Below are 22,949 nucleotides of genomic sequence, written 5' to 3' on the forward strand. Positions count from 1 at the left end.
GTTGCCATACGGTAGAGTGACCTTATTTACTATTTCCCGTGTCAGAAAGGGAGTGACAAAATTTTACAAATGAGAAAAGGAAGTGTCTGTAAGCTACCCACGTGGAAACCAATAGCTATTCTGACTGCTCGGCATCTGCGTGGAGGAAAATGTGGACTGATGTGGGTGAAATCTGGGGTTCCTGCGCCGACTCTCAGTAAGCAAAGAACAACACGGTGGAGAAGCAGAAGAGGGAGCATCGGATGAGATTTTACCCGAGCATTTTAGGCCCTAAAGCCGGGGGAATCTCGCCGAATACCCCTGGATGGTCTCTCTCGCTCTCGCTCTTCCTCGAAGCTATCTTACTTATATAGGGGTTATCCTGACATTCTCCTTCCCTGTAGAATCAGGTAACAAGGGCTGCCATCTTCCCCTTGTAGGATGCTTCAACTCTCAAACCGCTGCAATATCGGTACGTACTCGTTACTACACTAACATGCACTTGCCAAGCCCTGTGGCTTAACAAGCATTACTTGAGCAAAGTACTACTAACTAGTCACTTGGCTAGTCCATAACTAGTTATTTAATCCAACATGGCTTACATGGCCGCTGCATTAACTGCCTAATAACTGCAACCTGCTGACGTGGTTTCCCGTTCCCCCCTGTAAACCTTTTCGGCTTTTAGTGTTCTCTCCGGGTGTGGCTACGGCAGTGTCTAGTAGTTATTCTTTGTTATCTAACGGCAATGGGAGGCTTGCGCCAGTCAAGCGAGCCGAAGGGGACGCGCATAGCCCGAGCTCCCAGGTCAAGACCCGGATGCCGCACATGCCGGTTGGTAAATAACTCCGACGAGCGCGCACCGTGCCACTAACCCCGGTGGATAGAATACGACATGTCAAGTGCGACGAATTACCGGGTAGGTGCTTGAAGTGTGACTAAACTGGGCGCCAATGTGACGGCTACGATCTTGATCAACTTCCTTTACAGAAGAGACCAGCCAGCGGCACAACTGTCAACCTCCATCAAATGTGCCTGGTGCTCCCAGATCAAATATATAACGAGAGGCGCTGTTTCTCATATTTCCAATGCTCCACCATCCCGACGATAAACGTGGGGCTCGATCACCACATGTGGGGTCTGCTTACACTCCAAATGAGCCATGCCGAGCCAGCCATCTGGCACACCGTAGTCGCAGCGAGCGCCTTGCAGCAACTAATAGAAATCACTGGGATACCTATGTTGCTAGAGGATATGACGAATCGCTACCATCGCTTCACCTTGGGCCAATACAACCGAGCAGTCACGCTCTGATGCACTAGTTGATATGCTGTATGTCGGAGATGCATAGTGCCAATGTGAAAAAATAACTACGGCGGTCATCTGATCGCATGCAGTGATGTTTAATCGTAATCATGCACAACTGACATCCATATGTCAGGAGTAATTGGCTGCAGGTCTGTGACAAAGGGAAATATACGTAGAATTGCAGCATGGCGCCTTGCAGGTAGGGTTTTACCCCGCCTATGATGCTCGGACCGAGGGGGCTCACCATCCCGGAATCCGCATAGCACGGTTGTTTATGCTGCACATAGGAGCTTTATGCTGCACCATGTGCACTCATTTTATATTCTTAAACTCTACCTAGTAACTGCGGGGCCCTGCCCTTCTTGCAAAGAAACTGGAGAGCCTCGTCCTGACGTCACTCAAGGCATGTGAAGCTCTTGAACTTCTCCCGCTATTGTCATACAACCTGGAGCTCTACAAGTTTATTCTACAGCACTAAGGATCAGCAGGACACCGTGGCTCTCCATGATAAGAAACACTTTATTATCCCCTGCATCTGACATGAGGTGCTGTCCAATATGCGGGCCTCGGTCCGCGGGGAGCAAGAGCATAGACATCGCAATACTCAGCGACCGGCATATATTATCCTGCGACACTAGGACTAGGTAATGTCTTGTATTATTTGCCATAGAATAACCTATTGCAATGATGTCTGCGCCCAAGAACACGAAGGGAAACCGAATTGAGTACCATTACTGGGATTACAGTTTCGAGTGGACCGATCAACATCGCCCTGCGAGCGAGTTCGAGTCTTGGATTTACGCCTGTGATAGCCTTGCGGATGAGTGCAATCAGATATTGAATGAGTTGCCTGCCCCTCCCAGCGATGAAGGTGGCAATATTTCGAAAAGAGACCGGTTTGCACTGTTGATGGGGAATCGTGAAAAGCATCCGAAGCTAGAGGAGCTATGGACCCAGATCAACACGGTGCCCGAGTGGGTGGACTGGGCACAGATCCAACGGGGCCAAGAGGTGTACTGGCGATATATGCTCCCCATAACGAACTCGGTATGAGTATTCTCTACCTGGGATAAAGACACTGCTAACTCTATCGCGTTTAGCTCACATATAATAGCCTACTCGGTGGAATGTATGAATGTGCTTTCAGTTTCCTCTACCTATCGTATAGCGTGTGCAAGCTCTAATCCCAACAATCTATAGGGGAGCCATTCGCGTGGGAGAAACGTTATCACGGACTGGAGGGTTCAGCGCTAATGTCGTCCGTCGCCGACTACTAGAGACCGCTCAACACGCGTTCCAAGTGAACAGCTCCGTCGACAGCATGAGGCCTGGGGGTGAAGGACATCTCGCGTGTGTTCGAGTCCGACTCCTTCATTCAGCTGTGCGTCTCAAGATCATGAGCCTGGTGGAGCGAGACCCAAGTTATTATGACGTCCAAAAATATGGCTTGCCCATCAACGATCTCGATGCTTTTGCGACTATCAATACATATAGTAGCACTGTTATCTGGTTAGGGTTACCACGCCAAGGTATCAATCTGAGCGACCAAGAGACGGAGGATTACATCGCTTTATGGCGCCTGGTGGCCTGGTATATGGGCGCCCCAACCGAGCCCTTTGAAAGTGCAGCCAATGCGAAACTTTGGTCGGAGTCGCTGCTCATCAATGAATTTGCCCCGACCGATACAGGACGGATCCTTGCAAAGAACATTGTAATAGGAATGGAGAACACGGCCCCTACATATGCCTCGAAGGAGTTCATGGACGCTTTATCTCGTTTACTTAACGGCGATCAGCTCTCGGATGAGCTCCATATCCCGCGAACGAATTTGTACTATCGATTGCTAATGTGGGGATATTGTCTCTCGGTGCAATTACAGGCCAAAGCGCTGCCAAGGATTGGTTTTATTGAGAAATTTGTTTTTGCAGTATGGAACACCTTCCCACCTTCCCGATCGTCTTCTATGTGGCCGTAAAATACTGACGTTGGAATTTTAACTGCAGTCTCGCCGCCGGATGATGTGGAGCCACCTCATGGATGAAAAGGAGGGCCTAGGAAAAGAAACGGTCTTTGACTTCAAATACGTTCCAAGTCTCAAACGAACGACACGAGAGGGGGAGCGCAAAATCTATTTGCTCAAAAGGCCCGGTATCGAAGTCCTATCGTATCTGGGACTCCTTACTGCCTTTGGGGGTGTTGCCACCATTAGTACCGGAATTTACCTCGCAGCCGCAAGGATTTTGATAGGGAGCCAGGCCGTACCAAATCTGAGCCAACTTCTACGTGGTTAACTGTGCTCGTTGAGGTGGGTGTGTGGTTTGATATGTTGTTTGGCACTTGTATGATCCTGTTTAGACAACGATGGCAATGGACTATTATAAGTATGGTGGCTAAATGTATGTTGGAGAAGCAAGGGTTGTCATGGAAAGAGCATCAGCTTGACTCTGTGTACCATAATGATCATGGGTTCCCAAATTTCAATTGAAGCTATGTATCGTTCTACTAATTAATCTCTTGTTGCGTTATATTAGTCCTTCTCCAGTAACGCTAGCTTTAAATCATTGTATCATCGGTATCACCTGACGGCAATCCTTGGATATATCTTGGGATTTCATAAATCTAGATTAGACACATTCCCAGGCTTTCTCATCCGTGTACAGACCCGGCCCGACATATCTATTGCGCTTAGGATACTTGCAGTGCTTCCGGTGATATTCCGCAGTAGAGCCATTGAGCTTGGCACCCCGAACAAAGTCAGGGGCGATACCCTCCTCAACCCACTGAACCATGGCCAGGAGGACATTATCCTCGGGGTTATTTCCTGAAAATGTCCCAGACCCCTGACCGATAGCAGAAGCCCCGTTTGAATTTGCGCAGTGACCCATGCCGCTGATCGGAAAGAAACGGTAGAAACTGTCGAGCTCAGAGGGGCTGAGATTCATTGTATCGGCTACATGCTTATAGTAGCGTTTGGAGCTGTCGGAAGAGATAATCGGGTCCTCCACACCGTGGTAATGAAGGACCTTACCACCCTTGTTTTGGAAGGGAGAGAGATCGCCGTCCCAGGTGGAGATTTGATAAGGGTCCTGAGCGCTGGCAACAGCGGCGTCCTTCACGGTCCAAGTTGTAAGGTCCCAGTTGGTGTTGTTGTATACCACATAGCGATACCAGTCTTCGGCATAGGAAAAAGGCGCCCCACTGTAGTAGATGCTGGACGCTCCTAGCTCGGATCCGGGCTGCATACGTGGGTAGAGGAGGGAGCCATCGACACCATAGGTCGGACTGAAAACACCGTTCACTGTCTCAACCTGCGCTCCAGTGAGACACGTACCAGAAGTGGGGGATTGGGTCGCATTGCAGAGTAAAGTCTCAATGATAGGCTGACAAAGATCCGGGTCCTCTATGACGCCGTCCACCGCACCGTCGAGGGAGTCGCACTGTCTGAGTATCTCGTCGTGCACGGTACTCCATTGCGTTTTAGTCACAAAGGTCGCTGCGCTGGAGTTGCCCGTGAGGGTGAGGAATCGGGCACCCCAGCTGGTGAGATTAACAAAATTGAAAGCAGGCGCACCAGCCACGACACCGTCGAAGTCGTCTGGGAATCTGTGCACGGACTTCCAGCCTTGACGCCCTCCAGTAGAGCAACCAAGATAGTATGATTTGTTATAGCCTTCAGAATAAAAGCTTTGAGTCAATTCCTTCCCGACAACAACCCCGGTATGGAGCGCGCGGTAAGCAAAATCCTCAATCACCTCGGAGTTTTCGTAGAAGTAGACACCAGTATCACCGAAATGTCCGTTATTTGTGCCAACAGTGGCAAATCCATATCCAGCAGCATAGGCCATGTCATCGTACTTGATACCTATGTGACGTTGTTTAGATAGAGCGCGCCGGGTCAAGAAAGAAAGGTCACATACAACCACCAAGACCGCCATTTCCTGTGCTCAAAAATCGGCCAGAATAGTTACTGGGCAGCCAGGCTTCCATAAAGATCTGACTCTTGATGGAAGTCGTGACATTGAGCGCAATGCGACAAAATGCGAATGTGCTGGTTATGGAATCGTCGCCGCCACAAATGGCCGGGTTATATTCCATGGAGATGTTCACCCCGGCCGGGACATAGGTAACCGAATGGACAGTCGCATTAGGTTGTTTAATCCTTTCCCCGAATGATTCACACTCAGCCTGGAAAGAAGAGTCCTTGTGGTTAGAATCAGTAGAAGACTGAGATGGTTCTATGGCTGCAGCTGCAGCTGCGGTTGCAGCAAGGAAAGGCAATAAGAACCGCATGGCAAGTGTCAACGAATAATGCTATATCGCAAATGGAGATTCTCGAGCTACATGCTTGATTTTATAACTTTTCGCCATCCTGTACCCCAGATGTGATTCCGTCTCGAAAGGAGGTATCAGATAACAGCTCGAGATTAAGATCCCCACAAACGGCAAAAGCGAAGGGAAACCCGTAGCTATCAAATACCGGGGTAAGACTGTAAAATACAGGAACATCTGGAAGCCTCGGCGAAACCTTCAATGCAGTAGGTCGCAAGCAGTTGAGATCGGCAGTTGTCCGTAGCGTGGAAGAGACCGTGGAAAAAAGTCCGCAATTTCCCCGCACTCCACGATTTCCCCCAAATGCTTCGCTGTCGCCCAAACACGCCTCGGACTCGGCAATTAATAGTCGCCAAGATTGCCGAGTAGTGTGTTTCATGTATGGTGCACGCAGGGCGCCTGCAAAATGGGCCTTGTGTAGGTCTCGACAATACGTTTTATCAAGGAGGGTTTAGGATTTCGCCTCCTGCCAAAACTGGGAAATCTGCGCCATGTGTGGGTTCTTGAGCATCATGAATACCTGATGACGAAAGAAAGGTGAACTCCTCCGATGTTAGGGTGCCGCATCTCATGTCGCGTTCCAGAATGATTCGGGGTTGTTCATAGCGACTCTCATGGATGTCGCAAGTCCTGGTCTGGGTTGGCCTTTATAAAGAGCATCGAAGAGAGATCATATTAGTAAATGAACAAGGACATTCGGAGTAGTTATAGATGCATGACTCGCCACGTCAAAACGATTCACTCGGCCCGGGAAATCCTAAGAACCTCGGGAAAGTTAGCGATCAACTCTGATATGATACCGGGAGGTAACGCTGTCAGAGCCTTCTCGCTGTGCATGGCCAAACCATACTGTATCCACAAGGGACTCATTTACAGCGTCAGTGTTCTGGAAGGCCATGGTAGATGAATGTTTCATACTCATGTGTCACATTTTAGTCTCCAAGTGATGAATTCTTAGGAGTTCCGAAGGTAATTGTGCCTACGGCTGACCTCCCGGATATAGTACATAGTCCACATTCCACGCCTTGAGTAAGGCATATCTAAGTAGAAAGACCATTTTCCTGATCGAGAGATATGTATCAGGCCTATCGTACTGGTAAATGAACAAACCGATAGCAACAGTCCCACTACGTCGGGACACCATCATAGTCAGTTCACATTTCATGAATATCTTCACCATATCGGCCAGATTCCGACACATCTGAGTCGATTAGATCCCACTGACCACCTTCGAATTGGCTGGCCAAGAGTTCCATGGCCGAAAGTAGAAAATGGATCGCAAGAATATCCTCCAAGACATGTAGCGTTAGGACCCATGGTATATCCTTTGACTTAACGGGCGCTGGGGCCATGCTTGTTTGAGTAAGGTTGGTCTAGTCTCTATTGATGGAGACTTGGGAAAGCAAGAAATACAAGGAAATCAAAAATTAATATTGAAAGGGGTAAAGAAAATCATACCACAGGATTATCTTATCAGATTGAGGATAAATATGCTCATACATAAATTGTTGCCCGGCCAAGGCCTACCCGACCCAACGCCAGACCTGTACCTACTCGCCAGACTAGGAGACGTATATCCCCTGCTCAACTTACGTTAACGTGGGCTATAACAGCACCATTATGTCGCCAAGCGATCGATGACCAGGCCACTCTCAAGTCCACAATCCTTTAAGCCTCTATTAGAAGAGGGGAAAGGAGCTGTGGTTGGTTGTCTCCGACCTAAAGACAGCAAATCGGTAGTGCGGATGGCGTGCCTCAGGCCCGGTCTAACATCACTTTAGTGACTCGTTATCACTTCCGTGAGCCAATGATTCGGCCCTGTACCGCCAGCATCTGACTCGACATGCGTGGGAAAGCTTGCGTGCTTTCGTGCAGGCCTTGGTAATCATCGGAAGGTGCGTAATGCGGGGTTGAAGTGTTTTATAGCACTCATCTTCAGGAGAGTATATTGTCAAAGTATTCCTTTGGACATCTGGTCTTCTCACAAGCCTTATCTGGAGAACTAAGTCTCTTTTGTTCAACATGCCTGCCAAACTTATCGACAGATACGATCACGTTCCAGTGACAAAGGAAGACCGTGAGTAGTAATCCCTACACACTTCGTCCTCAATGTGGCTGATGAAGTAGTCGATTGGGCTGAACTTGTTACTCTTGACCTCAGTCAATATGACCAACCCGGAGGCAAAGAAGAGCTTGTAAAGCAACTGGATCATGCTGTGCGGCACGTGGGTGAGTATTCAGCTCCACATGTATCGCGTTGTCTAATATGCTGGGGAACAGGCTTCTTCTACGTCAAGAACTTCAACATCAGCCAAGAGGAAATTGATCGCCAATTTGCTCTCGGTCGCGAGTTCTATGCACTTCCTCTGGAAGAAAAACTCAAGTACCACAGTGCCTCTGACCTCGAAAAGGGCGAATATAACGGATACAGACCTGCGGGACACCGGGCGTAAGACTTCGAGTCAGCGTATTGAGAATGCACACTAACCTCTCTAGTCTTGGAAATGGGGTCAAAGACAATGTACAAGTCTACAATATCCCCAAGTTCGACGGCTATCACCAACGCCAGCAGCCGCCTATTCTCAGCGATCATCTGGAGGAAATCGAAGCATTTAGCCGGGTATGTACCACTACTCTATACTTCGTCAATCGAATTCGTAGTAACGGTGGGCATAGAAATGCCACACAGAAGTTGTCGAGAAGCTTCTCCGTCTGTTCGCCATTCTCCTTGAGCTCCCTGAGGACCAGCTTGTCCGGGACCATCAATATGATGTGAAAGGTGAGGACCATCTTCGATACATGCACTACGCAGCACGCGGGGCCGAGGAGAACCAAAAGGTGGGCAGTATGTACGTACCCGGACATACAGACCTGGGCACGGTAACTCTTTTGTTTCGTCAACCGGTTGCTGCATTGCAGATCCTTAATTCTGAGGGTCAGTGGAAATGGGTCCGTCCGCAGGATGGAACAATTACGGTGAACACCTGTGATGCACTGACTGCTCTTACGGGTGGTCTGATTAAGTCAAGCATCCATCGCGTCCATGTGCCGCCAGCTGATCAAGCGCATGTTGATCGGTTGGGAGTATTATACTTTGCACGGTGGGTTCGCTGACCGAGATTTGTTGCACAGCAAATACTGATTCTTAAGCTCCGTACCCAGGCCGAATAACCATGTCGTGTTGGACCCGATCCAAAACAGCCCACTACTCAACCGACTAGGGTTTACGAAGAATGTCTTCACGGAATTAGGGCAACATTTGACGACTGAGCAATGGGTCAAGGTGCGACAGACGCAGCAGCAAAGACGCACACGAGATGCGAAGATCTCTGAGGATGGGAAATACACCTATCGGCCGAAGGATCTTGAGATCCTTCCAGGCCTGCATGCGCAGGTATACAACTAGTTAGAGACCACAATAACGTCATATCCCAGCTCAGGAATCGAGGCGATCTTGACTATCTCGCCTATAACTAAACGTTTCACCTTAAATCAATTGGTAGAGTCTAGATTGTTACGGTGTGGCGGAGCATTCCTAGGCACGGTCGCCATTTTCTTGGCTAACAATAAAGTAGTCAACTAAGACAGAGAAAAGAAGACATAGCGGGAAATTCCACCATTAAACATCATGCTAGAGGGTGCTATACGTAGCTAGATTTAAAGCTGTGGGGTATTATTCGTGGGGTTTCTGCCAGGAAGGAATTCATCCGTTTCTTGGCTTAAGAGCTCCTTGTATAACGATGAAATTAACCGAGGCTATTGTAAATATAAGATCATGGAGCATGTAGAGATCTACTATCGGGAGAAAGAGCAGTATTGACCGTTATACTAGTCTACTTCACTCTTCTCAAGATGCGACCATCTCTGGCCCTCATCGCCACTACGGCAGGCACAACATTGGCTGCCAGCAACAACAACTACACAGAATGGATGGCTACATCTTGGTTGTCCAAGTCGGTGCCCCTTTCCCGGAATTACGCTTATGGGGTTCTATACCGGGGTATTGAATTCGCACATAACAAAACCAGTAACCCCGAATATCTTGACTTCATAGAGTCTCAACTCTCGGGCGTTGTCAGTGATTCAGGTGAATTGATAAGCTATAACCTGTCCGATAAGATCTCCCTCGACGATCTCCGGATCGGCACAAACTTTCTGTCTGCTTGGGCCGCCACTGGTCAAGAGAGGTTCAAGCTAGGTGCCGACACTCTTCGACGACAGATCGATCTGACACCGCGCAACGAGGGAGGCGGGCTCTGGCATCGAGACCCGACTTATCCCAACCAAATGTGGCTGGATGGGATCTATATGTCAACGAATTTCTACGCATTGTATACTGCATGGTTCGATGCAGACAATAGTACTGCGTGGGATGATATCATGCTCCAGTATGACTTGATCGAGGAGCATTGTTTGCGGGAGGATGGGCTGCTTGCCCACGGATTTGATTACAGCAAAACTGCTGTTTGGGCTGGTATGTCAACGATGCTCGCTGTTTAAACCCCTCCCACTATCCTCTAATTTCACAAAGCAAGATAATAACAATCACTTGCAGATCCCGAAACCGGTGCTGCCCCGCTTGTCTGGAATCGCGCCCTAGGATGGTATTTTATGGCTCTTGTGGATATCCTGGATTACTTCCCGAAGTCTCACCCAGGCTGGGAGACCAACCTCAGCCGCTTCCAGAAACTCGCACAGGTGCTTAAACGGACTCAGGATGAAAGTGGTGGATGGTGGTTGATCATGAATGAGCCATATCCAAGCGACCCCAGGAACTACATTGAGAGCAGTGGGTCTGCAATGTTCACCTATGGATTCCTGAAGGGTATGCGAAATGGATACTTGGAGACAAGCGATTACTCTCAGGCAGCCGACAACGGGTACAAGCTGTTGGTGGATAAGTTTCTGAGCAAGAATAACAACGGGACGTTGAACTGGGAGGGGACGGTGGAGGTAGGAAGCCTAAGCAGCAACGGAAGCTTCGAGGTAAGCTCTGATCTTTAGCGAGCGCCGATATAATGATGGTAGGCTTAACTGACTGCATGCAGTATTACATATCGGTTCCCGTTGTGCAGAATGATGTTAAGGGCGCGGGGCCCTTCATGTACGCAAGTTACGAACTCGAGGCCTATTAATACGCGGTGACCAAGAAGAGATGAAAGGATTGGAACAGAAAGAGTCAGGTTTAGGAGATATTAGCCAAGGGCTCAATCACAGAACATTATGTTACTTCTACAGACCTACACGGAGCGTTACTATTTGGATATAAACTCCTGACATTACGACGTTTCCCTTGCATTGCTTATCCAGATTTTCTCTAGCTCTCTCTATACTCACTCTGTCTAACATGGACCAAAACTTTAGAATAGTGGGTGAAGGGGATCATACGTCTTAAACTTCACTCCTTATAGCGGAGGACGTATAATCCTTAGTTTCCTACCCTATAGGGGTGTCTCTGGATGCTTCGCATTGCGGATGTCAGGAATTGATTGCCAAAGGTGGCCTTGATATATATTGGTGGAGGAGCAAGCTTGGACTGTTGGGACGCTCAGGGCTGGCCACCATTACACTCCGCGGCTTATCAGAGCGATATAGAGATAGTAGAGGTACGTCTTCAAGCGGGAGCTGATCCAAACGACGAAGATCATGACCTCTAGACAGCTTCAGATCTTACGCTGCACCAGGGGCAGAGTAAAGTTGCCTTGCGATTAAGCTGGTCGGCAGTCGTTTTCTATTCGATCGCTGGTTGGATCAATGTCTTGGAATGCCTGTGGTACCTAATTTTGGAAACTCGACAGTCTCGGTTTAATGGGATGGACTTGGTTGTGAAGTCCTATGAGACATCGAATGGCATGAAGGGCAAGGCAAATCGTGCCTGCACTCGATGAAGGGACGCATAGTACATGTCACCTAAGGATGTCTTTGGGTTTAATCTATCTTAAATACAGATGGAAGCTGCAATCCAGCATCCATCAGGGCACTTGTTGACGGCACCTAGTTGCTATTATCTGAAGAGCGATCGTATTCTCCGCAACGCCTGTATCAAAAACCGGGTTGGACGGGACCTTCAGGGTTGCGATGGTCATTTTGAGGATATCTTAAACCTGGCCGAAAAGGGTTTACCGTCATGAGATATTCTCACGATGTCACTTCCAAGATGCGATTGCATAGTGCTTTGATAAGTACGCTTCACTCATGGGAGTTGACCGTATTTGTAGATACGAACCAATCTGTCCTTTCTGGGGTTGAAGCTCCTATCACCGTCATGTAGGAGGAAAGGGTGCCTTACAGTTCTATTCATATGGTTTTCCAGCGATAAGATATGAGACGAAGGGTAGGAGACATCGCCAATGCTCCCGTAAGTTGACTGACTACTGTCCTCGTACATGTAGTGGTGTGGCAAAATTGACGGGTACGGTCAATTAAACGACATGTCCAAATCCAGGAGAATACTGTCATCCATTAGAGCGTGACAATGAATGGCTTCCATCGCGGTGGTAGGGCTACATGGAATGAGGAAGTTGCCGGATGATTCCGAAAAAACAGGCAACCCACGCGATGGGTGCCTGAGTATTTTCGTGACCTGCGGCATGTGATTGGCTGTTCCCTGCCAAGACCTTTAGTCTGACGTCCGCTGGTTCCGGGTTTCCCGATCAGGTAACCCGTGGAATGACCGCGGCTTGGCCCTCGTGTTCCGCCCTTCGAGGTTAAACTCGATTATCGTGTTTGGTCCATCTCAATCGCATCGTGTTTCCCTCTTTACCCAATGGATAATGGGGTTCAGACTCTCGAGATGGTGTCAGACTGGATTAGATATCGTACCACGCGGGATACTTTCCAAATTTGACAGCCAACTCTCGTCAAAAGTACCACCATCGAATCCCAACATGACCTATCCATCGAGGGACCCGAGAAAGGCTTCTCGCTTATTGCACTGCACGGGTGTCATAACGCTGGATCACTGCGAGATGTGCTCCGAGGATAAGCATCGGAACGACCGTTATAAGATCCCAACCCACATGTCCGCAAAGTGATCCAGGTTCGGTTATATCGGATGTGAACCCATGGATGCTTGCTAGGCTCCAGCTTTTCTGTACTTCTGTATGAATTTCTCTCTTTCTCTTTCTTTCCATTTTCTTTGTGTTTGTCATGCCAAGCCGGCTCCAGCACTCGGACCGCACAGCCAAGCCTCTGGAGGATTCTTTGGCCCGCACGGCCGCAACTGTCTGGACGCCATCGGGCCTGAGCACTGTCACATCCACTCGGAACGCGCTGTCTCGTGAATCCTGGCAAGCGTCAATCCATGGTGTTGAGTCAGACTCCCAATCAGGTTGCCCACCAACACCACAGCTGTTGGACCCGGCACGGTGGCCCCTGGCCTGGCGTTCGCTGTGATGGTGCAAGGAGGATGGCTTGCAGCATGGCTACAGCTAAATCCTAATATATCCGACTGAGTGCGCTTTGACCTTGGCGATATGCTTGTTTTGCGCCATTTGGAACTTGGCTTGTTACAGATACTGCGACACCGTGCGCCAAATGTGCGTGGCTGGATTGCTGTAAGCCATGGAGAAAAACTGGGTTAGCAAGCTTGGAATAACGGCTACAGAGCTAGTCGCATTGACACAAGGCAGTGCGACTGTGTTACACTCCCAAGGATCAGCTTTGGATAATGGTCAAAGATTTAGTAGAATTGCGAATAGGCTCTCTAGGTCTCTAGGAGCCTTGAATTAAGCAAAGGACAAGGAACGAACGCATCAAGCAGAATGTTAGAAACTGACTTGGGGAAGAACACAGCCCGAGTGAAATCGCAATGGGCCGGTGGGTATAAGTGATATACATGCGACCAACTCGCCATCTATTACATATCTCTCCTCCGTACTGCTCAAGCCTTGACCTCAGTGGTACTGTCGTCGCTTTCGAAGGGCTTCGTGGGAGCCTGGACGGTAGCGCTCGCGCGACGGATGGCCTCCTCGAGGTACTCTGGCTTGAGTTGACCGTGTTTATCGTAGCGGTACGGTTCTTTGATGGAGATGGTCACCGCGTTAAAGACATTCGTGGACTTCTTGAAGATATTGTCCATCTCCTCCAGGGAACGGTACCGAGTTTCCGGGAAGAAGAAGTAAACACAGGGGACCATGAATGCATTACTGGTATTGTCAGTTTAGGGCCATTTTCAGGGAACCATGGCACTCTTACATAACAGCGAAGATGACATAGGTCTTGTACCCAATGTTGGTGAAGGAAACCGGCGTAATCATCACCACCATGAAGTTGAAGATCCAGTTCGCGCTAACAAGCAAGTTAGTTTGGCTGCAACGTGAAAGCGACAAGGATCACGCTAGACACCTACCTCGTTGCCAGTGCGTTGGTCGGTGCACGAATGCGCAGTGGCACAATCTCTGCTGGGTATAACCACGTCATTCCAAGCCAACCGATGGCGAAGAAGGTGTTGAAAACGAAAAGGAAGACGGCCTGTCCGATACCAGCTTGACTGTCACCGAGATGCGTCAACCGGTAGTTGGTACCCGCCAGCACAGCCATCGAGATCGACATGCCCGCAGCCTGCGGAAAGATCAATGTTAGCAGCGGCCATTGCACAGCAGACGGACAGGGAACAGGCTAAATACCCCAAACAGCATGAGTGGCCGGCGTCCAGCCTTTTCGATGATGAAGATCGGGATAAATGCAGCCAGGAGGTATTCGGTGCCGTTACAGGCCGCTAGCAACTTCGGCAGATTGCCCTCGCCCAGGCCAATCTCGGCGTACAGAGAGGGAGCCTGAGAGATCGTCTTAGTATGATGTAGCCCATATCAGGAGCATGGGCAATATCTCACATAGTACGTGATCAGGTTGATTCCGGATATCTGCTGGAACATTTGATTGACATAGGCTAATGCGACACGATGGAATTCACGATACTCGCTCATGTCGAACAGACTGCGGTAAGAACCCTTGGACATCTCCTTCACTGTCTCCTGGATAGATTTGAATTCATTGACGATATAGGGGTCGTCACGGGGCTTTTCATTCAGGTACTCCAGAATCTCCAAAGCCTCGTCGTTGCGGCCCTGCATCACCAGCCAACGAGGAGACTCTGGCAGATTCATAATCGAAATGAAAATCACCACTGCGAACAGGATCTGGAAGGCCAGGGGAAAGCGCCACGCCACCTCACTGTCGGGGATGAACGAAAACCCTATTCACGGTCAATCAGCAATGCCCCTCGCCTGGGCAAGTGGACCATGTAGGACTCACCGTAGTTGATCCAGTAACTAAGTGTAATGCCTCCCGTGATCAGCATACCCTCAATCATGACCAACTTTCCGCGATCGTGGGCTTTGGATGACTCGGACTGCCATGTGGGTACAGTACTCGTGTTCATCCCATTCCCAATCCCAGTCACAATGCGACCGATAATGAAATGCGGCAAACGGAACGCGGTGGCCTGCAATAGAGCTCCAGTCGCCATCGTGCAGCAGCCGATGAAGATGGTTTTGCGTCGACCGAGCGGATTTCCGATAAAGATGGTCAAGATGGCGCCACAGAAACATCCTAAATTGTACGATGCGACGGCAATGCCCTGGTTCAAACTGCGCTGCGATTTCAAAGCTTGGTCGATGCCCTCCGCCTTGTCATTGATGTCGGGGAAGTATTTGATGAACGACGGCAGGTCTAGGAGACCACCGGTGACACCCTGATCATATCCGAAAAGCCTGTTTACGACCCCAGTCAGTTGCGAGACCGGATCTCATGCGACGGAGGCGGCGGCGTACAAGAAATCAAGACTGCCCAGGGAACTGATCGCCAAGTTCAAGGCTCTGCCTCTAAATCCAAAGAACCTCGGTAACCCAAACATGTTGTTCAAGCACAGCGCAACTGGCGCGAATCGAAGTCTGGACGAAAAGACGGGAGCTGGCGAAATCGCGAGCCGCTACCAGTAGTTATTTAAATGTAGTATTGGACCCCCCCTCCGAGCTCTCGGCTAGATCAAAGCGGTAATCCGAGCCCACTGGATTTCTCCAGGGCATCAGGAAGGCCAAGATACGGGGAAAGACGCTATGCTTTGCGGGGATTGGACGTGGCATGGTGGGCGCCCTGGGGAAGTGGCTCGTCGGCTCCATCGTCCCTAGACTCAAAGGAGTAGTTCGTACGGCTCAGAATCAGAAATTGGGCCAGTTATCCATGACGTACAAACCCTTGGCATGGCCGGTGGTAATATAACGCTCTCCTGCCATTAGTCGACACACGCCTTAGGGCTTGGGGGCTAATTTACGAGCGAGTCTCGGCATCCGCGCTGTGGCTTGCCAAGGACGCAATGGCGGCCTCGCACAACCGACGCCAGATCCTGGTCCAACAGCAACCGCAATGAAACCAGTCCGTGAAAGGCTCATCTTACACTCTGCATGCTTCAGGTGGTTTCCTCGGAGCGAATCGTATCTCCAACCCAGACACGCACCAATCCTCTACACGTCAAGCTTGAGTCACGTCTCCAGAATAAGGCAATGCGGGGTGTAAGGCTAAGAAAACGGTGGCCCACGTGTGGGTGAGCAGCGTGGCATTGGAGAGGCCAGATGGACTATATGCGGGAAGTTAAACTTATGAAATGAGGGTGCTTTGTCCTTCGACATGGAGGAACTGCCTCTCACTGCTCTCTATAGCAGCAGATGTATATACCTACCTGCCAGGGTGGTTCGTCATCTGTCGGAGCTCCTGTATATAAAAATATCTTGTAAGGCTCCATGTAGCCCAATCAAAGTATACCTTTCTCGTGATACATGGTGAACAGAGTTTTTTGAGGCGCCATGAAATACTAAGGCCCGCCACAAACGAGGGTTTAAATAGACGCTACCTGGAGAATGACTCTGCGCTGCTCTTCTAAAGTGTAAAGTATTAACTTTAGGTTAATTACGGTAAATAAGCCGAAAATAATACTGAAAATATGCCATAATTAGTTCGAGGTCGCTACATTTCCTATATACCCGCAGGTAAGCAGTGTCGAATATAGCCCAAGAACAGCTTACATTTAAAATAATTATAACAAAATGATTTTCAATTACCACAGCGCCATAGCTAAAGAAGGTGCGATCCAGGCAGATCAGTCTGATCATACTGGGCTTTGGCCCAGTTGGGAACGGCCTTGACACCCAACTAAAATACATTATGTGGAACGTGACTGTAGTCAACCCTAGCCTTTTGTCCAAGCTGCGTGCCACTTTGAGTTTATGAGGCGACCAGATGCCCACGGTCGAGACATTCTGGAAAACAAAACACACACCGCTGGACAAAGAGTGATATCATCTGAGAAAGCTAAACTGATGTTAGTACCTTAATATGCTTTCGGATGTCAAAAAGCTTACTTGCTTTGACAACGTCCGGAAGATTGTTCGTGCTGTCCGATTTTATGCCACCGGGATGCAGCGGTATACGGACAGGGCCTTCGTCGGCATAGATCTCACCAACATGTTCAGTCAAGCGGTATGCAATCAACTGGCTGTAACATGAGACCTCATGGACGTGGTATTAATAGTCTGTTTCCCAATACTCTGAGGGCTCATCAGAAGAAGTAGCAGCTGGTGGCTAGCATAGTACGGGCCTATATAGTGTCGATCAATGAGACTGGTATGCCCATTCGGATCAACTTGATGAAGCTTTCCTGTGAATCCTTCGACTGCTCGATTGTGCTCCAATCGAGCCGCATTTTTGACGAGACAGTCCAATCACTCATTAAACTCTTCCTCACTCGTTAACTTCAGTCTGATGTAGGTTTCCAACTTCGACGCATCTCCAGGAAAGGCTCGGACATGTAAATCGGGATTCTTGGTAAACCCCTCCGGCTCCACTTTGAGATTCTCGAGATCTGACGCTGTTCAAGACATGACAATGATACTCGTTGCACGCGCTTGTGCATACGCACGTGCGATCTGTGCCCGATTCCTTTGCCTACACTGTAAACACTTGGAAGCTCTACATTTGCTGGATTCTTTGATGGGATTGGTTTTTCGTGAATGATATTCGTGCAGTTGAGCCCAAAATGGGCCGGCGCTTCGATCGGCGGCATATCGGTTGTGATAACAAGATGACGAAGAAAGGTATAACAAGAAAGGTGCACAGGGAACTATTACAAGATAGAAGCCTTTTTCTCCTCTATATATATAGATCTTATCCTGCAATTTTACTTTTTCTTCCCCTATGGTTAGTTGATGGTAACCAATTCGGTTAATTCCAGTCAATTCTTTTTATACCCGGTCAAGGTCGTTCGTTGACTACCAGAATCATGCCCCGTTCGGCGACAGAGTCGATGAGCCACGGAGACTCAGATGCCGAAATTTGCACTACTTCGACGTACGAATCTTCGATTGCTCATTTACTAACTATTTAGTCCTCGGGATTTCGACTTTCTTCATGTTCAGCCGAGTGGGGCGAGATCACGAAGCTTTTGCGCGAAATCACTGTCTCCAACTGGACGTTGTGACTATCACCAGTTATTGCAATTTTTTATATATAAGTCTTGAGTATTCATTTTAAGAGTGAGCTTGACAATAGCCATCCACTTTCAAGGTCAGTTTAAATTGTCAGAGACGCACAATACTTCTGGAAAGCGACACCGTCAACGCTGCGATTGTAACTCATCAGCCCGTAGTTGACGCTGAACCTCGTAAGCGACCCATCTGCTACAACTCTGACCAAGTCGGAGTTACGGAGCCATATACCATTGGGATAGAAGGTGCGAGACAGATGTTTGCATGGTTTTCCCTATACTGCAGCGCCCAGTCAAGTCGGTCTATAGTCGACCTCCGGATCTTGCACGTAGCTTATTTTTCGTGTTCCCCATGGGCCCCTGTTGTACGCAATGTATAGGAGTAGATATATCATAGCGGTAACTATGGATGAAGGATCAATGGTACATACTAAAAAAGCTCATGAACATATAATGTTGGGTCTACCTAGCACTATTGCATGTGATAAACGAAGCAGAAATCTCACGTCCATATTCACCAATCTGCACACATGCCAGTGTACTTATCATACACAGTGCCCTCAGGACATCCCGACTCTCCTGTAGAAGGGCCACCTGTGGAAAGATCGCCCGTGGACAGACCGCCTAGCGCAGGGCAATACTCGAAGTTCATACAGCCTCCAGATGCCAGGGCACAGTTCTTGCCATTGAAGACCTGACCAGGGGGGCACTGAGGTGGCTCAATAGCCACACACTCCTTCGTCTTCTTGTCGAAGACGGTACCAGGTTGGCAAGCAGGCGGCCTCTGCGCTACACACTTCTTGCCGTTGAACTTCATTCCAGTGGGACAGGCAGGTTCCTCGGGATGGGCACACTCCGCTCCGTCAAATATAAGTCCTTCAGGACAGTTGGGGACTTCTCCCACACATTCCTGACCGTTGAAGGTGGTTCCTGGAGCACACTCCGGCTTGCTATCGGAGATACACTCGCCATTCACCATGGTATATCCCGGCTCACATTCCGTGTTCACCAGGTTGATACACTTGCCATTGCTCCACTTGTGCTCGGGTGGGCACTCCGGGTCCTTGGGGCTAATGCACTGCTTGGAGTCCCAAACCGTGCCCTTGGGGCAGGTGGGAATCCCAACAATGCAGCCGCCAGCAACCAAAGTAGACCCTGGAGCACATTGAGGGACGGAGCTCGTAAGACAGTCACCCTCGCCGTTATGGACAGAGCCGGACGGACAGGAAGGAGTGCTGGTAGAAACACAACGGGTACCATCGAATGTTGTATCTTCAGGGCAGGTTGGGATATGTGGAGTGACACAGTCCTCCCCATCTAGGGTGTTGCCCTCCTCAGCACATGTGGGAGTATGGGTTGTGGAGACGCAGTTAGCTCCATCGAAAATGAACCCTTCCTCACAAATCGGCGGGGAGACGCTCAAACAAATACCCTTCTCGAACTTAGTTCCAGGAGGGCAGCTAATTTCGACGGTAGAAATGCAATTTTCTCCAGAGAGTGTTAAACCAGGAGGACATTGGGGCTTCTCGATGATCGAGCAAGTGGATCCTTCCAGGATGTGACCGGGCGGACATTCAGGGAGCTCCGTTAGAATACAGCGGTTACCATCCAATTTCGCGCCAGGGGGACATTGGGGAATCATCGCCACTTGCTTTTGGCAGTACTTGCCGACCTGGGTGAGGCCGGGGGGGCATTGACCGCTCGAATCAATTTCGAAGCGACAGACGTCACCATTCCAAGCCATACCGTCGGGACAACAGCGGGCAACACCGGAAGCAAGATCAGTGGAGAGGACATTACCGGGAGGGCACTGGGCCTCCTCACTAAGCACACACTTCTGCGAGTGGAGATCCAGTTCGGATCCAGCTGGGCAGGTCGGCTTCTCAGTTGACATACACTTCACGGTGGCAGGGCTGAACGTGCTGCCCTCAGGACAGGATGGCGGGATATCAGACACACACTCGCCGTTCTTGAGCTGGCTTCCTTCATCGCACACGGGACCAACAATAGAAGCACACACTCCAAGTTCCTCATTATACTCTGAGCCAGCAGGGCAGATGGGGGAGCCGACACTGATACACTTCCCGTCGCCAAACTTCAGGCCTTCAGGACATTGGGGCTTCTTAACACTAACGCAAGTCTTGCCATTGAAGGAGTAGTCTGTAGGGCATGCTGGCGTTTGTTTTGATAGGCAGACTTTGCCGTTATACTCAAGACCAGCGGGACAGGTTGGGGGTCCGGCCACACACGAGTTACCCTTGAGGATGGTAGGAGGCGGGCAATTGGGGAGAACACTAGACACGCAAAGGTTCCCATCGTATTCGCTTCCATCGGGACAGATCGGCTTGAACTTCGAGACACACTTATTATCCTTGCGAATAAAATCCTCAGGACAGGTAGGTACGCCAAGGACGCAGTTCTTGCCATCGAATTCGGTTCCCTCCGGGCAACACTTCACAAGACCCGAGCTCGGGTCCGTCAAGGGATGAATGTCATCGAGGGTGTACTTGGCTCTACCACGGGGGGAGCTTCGGGCCTCCACATGGTATGCAGAGATACCGAGGATGAGGGCCAACAGGCATCTTGCTTGGACCATGTTGACCGATATGAAGGAAGAATGAACGGATGACGATTCGAATACGGAATGAAATGCACGGGGAGAAAATGTTATTTATATTCGCATTTGTCACAGCTGTGCGCGCCGTGCGGTGGCATCGTGTTGGCGTCTGGCTCTATGCAGGATGCCAAAGGCCTGTTCCAACCCCAACAAAATGGATCTAGTTCCCACTCTGTACCGGAGCCATGAACTCAGTATCGGCGATCATCGCAATATAGGGGAAAGAGAGGGCGTGTGGCGAGCTGAGATACAATTCACGAGGGCTATGTCTCACTAGATCTCGGCATAGGTGACGGAAGTAAGTTGACTAGGGGCATTTAGCCCTGATATCCCACTATTCTGCCTCATACGGGCCGATCCATAGATCTCCATTAGGTTCGAGTCAAGTTGGTTGGTTGATGGATGGCCTCGTGGAGAATTGTTTGTCGTCAATTATACGAAGTACGTTGGCCGTGATTTGGATTTTCTCGCTGCATTAGGCCCCACTCAATCAGATATCTCCATTAACACTATCACCATCAGTGCAAGAGAGTTTCCTCCACGGCCAGACGAATCGAGCTTGATTCGCCGTCGGGCGGGAATCTCGGGACTCAGATCGCCATGTCTCCACCGGCCTGTGGGGTAGCTGAACTCGCTTCGGGAGCTGAAGATGAGTAGCATGCATCACTAGCTTTCTTATATGGAACGCGGTAGCCCAAACAAGAAAGCTGAAGAGCCAGAGCTCCTTGACTCTCGGCTCTCTTTTCCGCTGGTGGCCGAGTTCGCATCAACTTGCAGCTCGACAGTGTAGACTAGTGAAACCTTAAACGGTTCGCGTGAAAAGTCCCAGCTATCTTCCCAGTTGGCTCCAGTAGAAGCCTGGAAGGCATATTTCACAGATTTAGAGCTATCTTTTACATAACGTGATGGACTGAGGAGCTCGGGTTATATTTGTGAGCGTGGAAGTCGAGGGAATATGCAAGGTTCAGCTCCGGAATTCTATGGCTTACAACCCTTTCTTCCTGTCTGGTGCCTCTAGTAACTGATCGAGCAATCCCCCCTGTCTTCTGTTCGGATCTTAGACTACTACGTAATTTGCAAGACCATCTTCAGAAGGAAAATTCGGAGGGTACGCACCAATCTTGATTGGAAACAAAATATTCCAAAGACTTCTTCCTTGTTCGTTTGGCCCCAAAGCTCTCTGCCGGGCACAGCATGCGGTAGCTGAAAGGGCTCCCAGCTGGAATTACGCAGGGGTGCAGATCGCGAGCGACGCGCAGATCCGATGTTGAATATACCTATCACACGCATTAAAAGCTCCACTAGGGTGCGAACTCTTGCGCGGCCACTTCCAATACAGCACAGGTAGGCCGATAACACACACAATATTTGAGGTCCATCGTGGTATTTCGGTATTGAAAATGAACAGCCACCGGCATATATATTCGGGCGAACCCGATCTGCAATTCCCAAAATACATAGATTCATTAACTCGATTCGAGTTTAGCTTGTAGCACTACCTTTGGTGAGGCTGCTGAGGATCATGGGTTTTTCTCCATTCCTGCTTTTTATCTTCCTGTTTGCGACTGCAACATGGGCTTCTCAAGTCGCCGCCACAAGTGGGTCTGGTAGATGCCTTTCCATGTCTAGGAACAACTACAGAACGGCCTAATACCTACTGCTCCGGGGGAGGCACGCCCGGCAAAGGATCTGTCAACGGCGTCGAGTTCGCCTATTCCTGTGAAGGCTCCGCTCAACCAGATCGAAAAAGTCGAATGCGAAAGGAAGATGGCCGGAACGTCCAAGGTTGAGGCTTCTGAGGCAGTCGCAGCATTAAAGAGACAGGTGCCGGAGAAGCTGCATCGCATGACGGTAACGATGTCGCTACCCAGTTAACGGATGTCGGCCCTACACCACAGCATAGCATTTGCCCGACATCCAGTGGAAGAGAATTCACGACGGCCACTTCGTCTGGAAACACTACCAGGTGGCCAGTCAACTGTAGTAGGTTCGTTCCTGGCCATTGGTATGTTGGTCGACGCTACCCGACCGGTTCAATTGTTCAGATTCTGCGCGAGAGACAGGAAAACCTTGATTACAAAGGTCTCTTGTGGAATCCTGTGAACATCTGTCATGAAGTTATACCAACGCCAGGTATATCAGAGATGTATCTCAATACCACCCCGAACTATGAACATATCGATTAGACGTATTCAAGGACAGTGGTTCCATATGCTCTAGCAACTAGTTTGGCCCCCTCAC

General features: G+C 49.6%; 7 protein-coding genes across 7 annotated transcripts; 3 read left to right on the top strand and 4 right to left on the bottom strand.

Moving 5' to 3' along the window:
- The first annotated feature begins 1,755 nt into the window (after positions 1-1,755).
- On the top strand, positions 1,756-3,655 carry BDV37DRAFT_174044 (oxygenase MpaB family protein). The gene is made up of 4 exons (XM_032079391.1): positions 1,756-2,331; positions 2,385-2,413; positions 2,485-3,211; positions 3,288-3,655. Exons 1-4 carry the CDS (start codon positions 1,969-1,971, stop codon positions 3,573-3,575), a joined length of 1,407 nt encoding a protein of 468 aa, XP_031945868.1. The 5' UTR covers positions 1,756-1,968; the 3' UTR covers positions 3,576-3,655.
- Positions 3,656-3,908: 253 nt separating this feature from the next.
- faeB-1 (putative feruloyl esterase) lies at positions 3,909-5,574 on the bottom strand (the record flags this gene model as incomplete). The annotated part of the gene is made up of 2 exons (XM_032090015.1): positions 3,909-5,146; positions 5,202-5,574. The coding sequence occupies 2 exons, from the start codon at positions 5,572-5,574 to the stop codon at positions 3,909-3,911; spliced, it is 1,611 nt and encodes a 536-aa protein (XP_031945869.1).
- Positions 5,575-7,635: 2,061 nt separating this feature from the next.
- On the top strand, positions 7,636-9,019 carry BDV37DRAFT_279037 (uncharacterized protein; the record flags this gene model as incomplete). The annotated part of the gene is made up of 6 exons (XM_032086236.1): positions 7,636-7,690; positions 7,741-7,842; positions 7,894-8,062; positions 8,110-8,233; positions 8,290-8,714; positions 8,776-9,019. 6 exons carry the CDS (start codon positions 7,636-7,638, stop codon positions 9,017-9,019), a joined length of 1,119 nt encoding a protein of 372 aa, XP_031945870.1.
- A 446-nt stretch (positions 9,020-9,465) lies between these two features.
- On the top strand, positions 9,466-10,748 carry BDV37DRAFT_279038 (glycoside hydrolase family 88/105 protein; the record flags this gene model as incomplete). The annotated part of the gene is made up of 3 exons (XM_032086237.1): positions 9,466-10,087; positions 10,169-10,599; positions 10,662-10,748. The coding sequence occupies 3 exons, from the start codon at positions 9,466-9,468 to the stop codon at positions 10,746-10,748; spliced, it is 1,140 nt and encodes a 379-aa protein (XP_031945871.1).
- A 2,671-nt stretch (positions 10,749-13,419) lies between these two features.
- BDV37DRAFT_296009 (sugar porter family MFS transporter) lies at positions 13,420-15,469 on the bottom strand (the record flags this gene model as incomplete). Its single annotated transcript, XM_032090016.1, has 7 exons — positions 13,420-13,760; positions 13,810-13,902; positions 13,964-14,175; positions 14,241-14,390; positions 14,448-14,809; positions 14,869-15,326; positions 15,387-15,469. 7 exons carry the CDS (start codon positions 15,467-15,469, stop codon positions 13,496-13,498), a joined length of 1,623 nt encoding a protein of 540 aa, XP_031945872.1. The 3' UTR covers positions 13,420-13,495.
- Positions 15,470-16,319: 850 nt separating this feature from the next.
- BDV37DRAFT_174120 (uncharacterized protein) lies at positions 16,320-16,824 on the bottom strand. Its single transcript, XM_032079392.1, has one exon. The coding sequence runs from the start codon at positions 16,770-16,772 to the stop codon at positions 16,515-16,517; it is 258 nt and encodes an 85-aa protein (XP_031945873.1). The 5' UTR covers positions 16,773-16,824; the 3' UTR covers positions 16,320-16,514.
- Positions 16,825-18,605: 1,781 nt separating this feature from the next.
- On the bottom strand, positions 18,606-20,742 carry BDV37DRAFT_296012 (uncharacterized protein; the record flags this gene model as incomplete). The annotated part of the gene is made up of 1 exon (XM_032090017.1): positions 18,606-20,742. Exon 1 carries the CDS (start codon positions 20,685-20,687, stop codon positions 18,606-18,608), a length of 2,082 nt encoding a protein of 693 aa, XP_031945874.1. The 5' UTR covers positions 20,688-20,742.
- Positions 20,743-22,949: the final 2,207 nt, after the last annotated feature.

Source organism: Aspergillus pseudonomiae (assembly GCF_009193645.1).
Source record: "Aspergillus pseudonomiae strain CBS 119388 unplaced genomic scaffold BDV37scaffold_6, whole genome shotgun sequence".
Taxonomy (NCBI): Eukaryota; Fungi; Ascomycota; class Eurotiomycetes; order Eurotiales; family Aspergillaceae; genus Aspergillus; species Aspergillus pseudonomiae.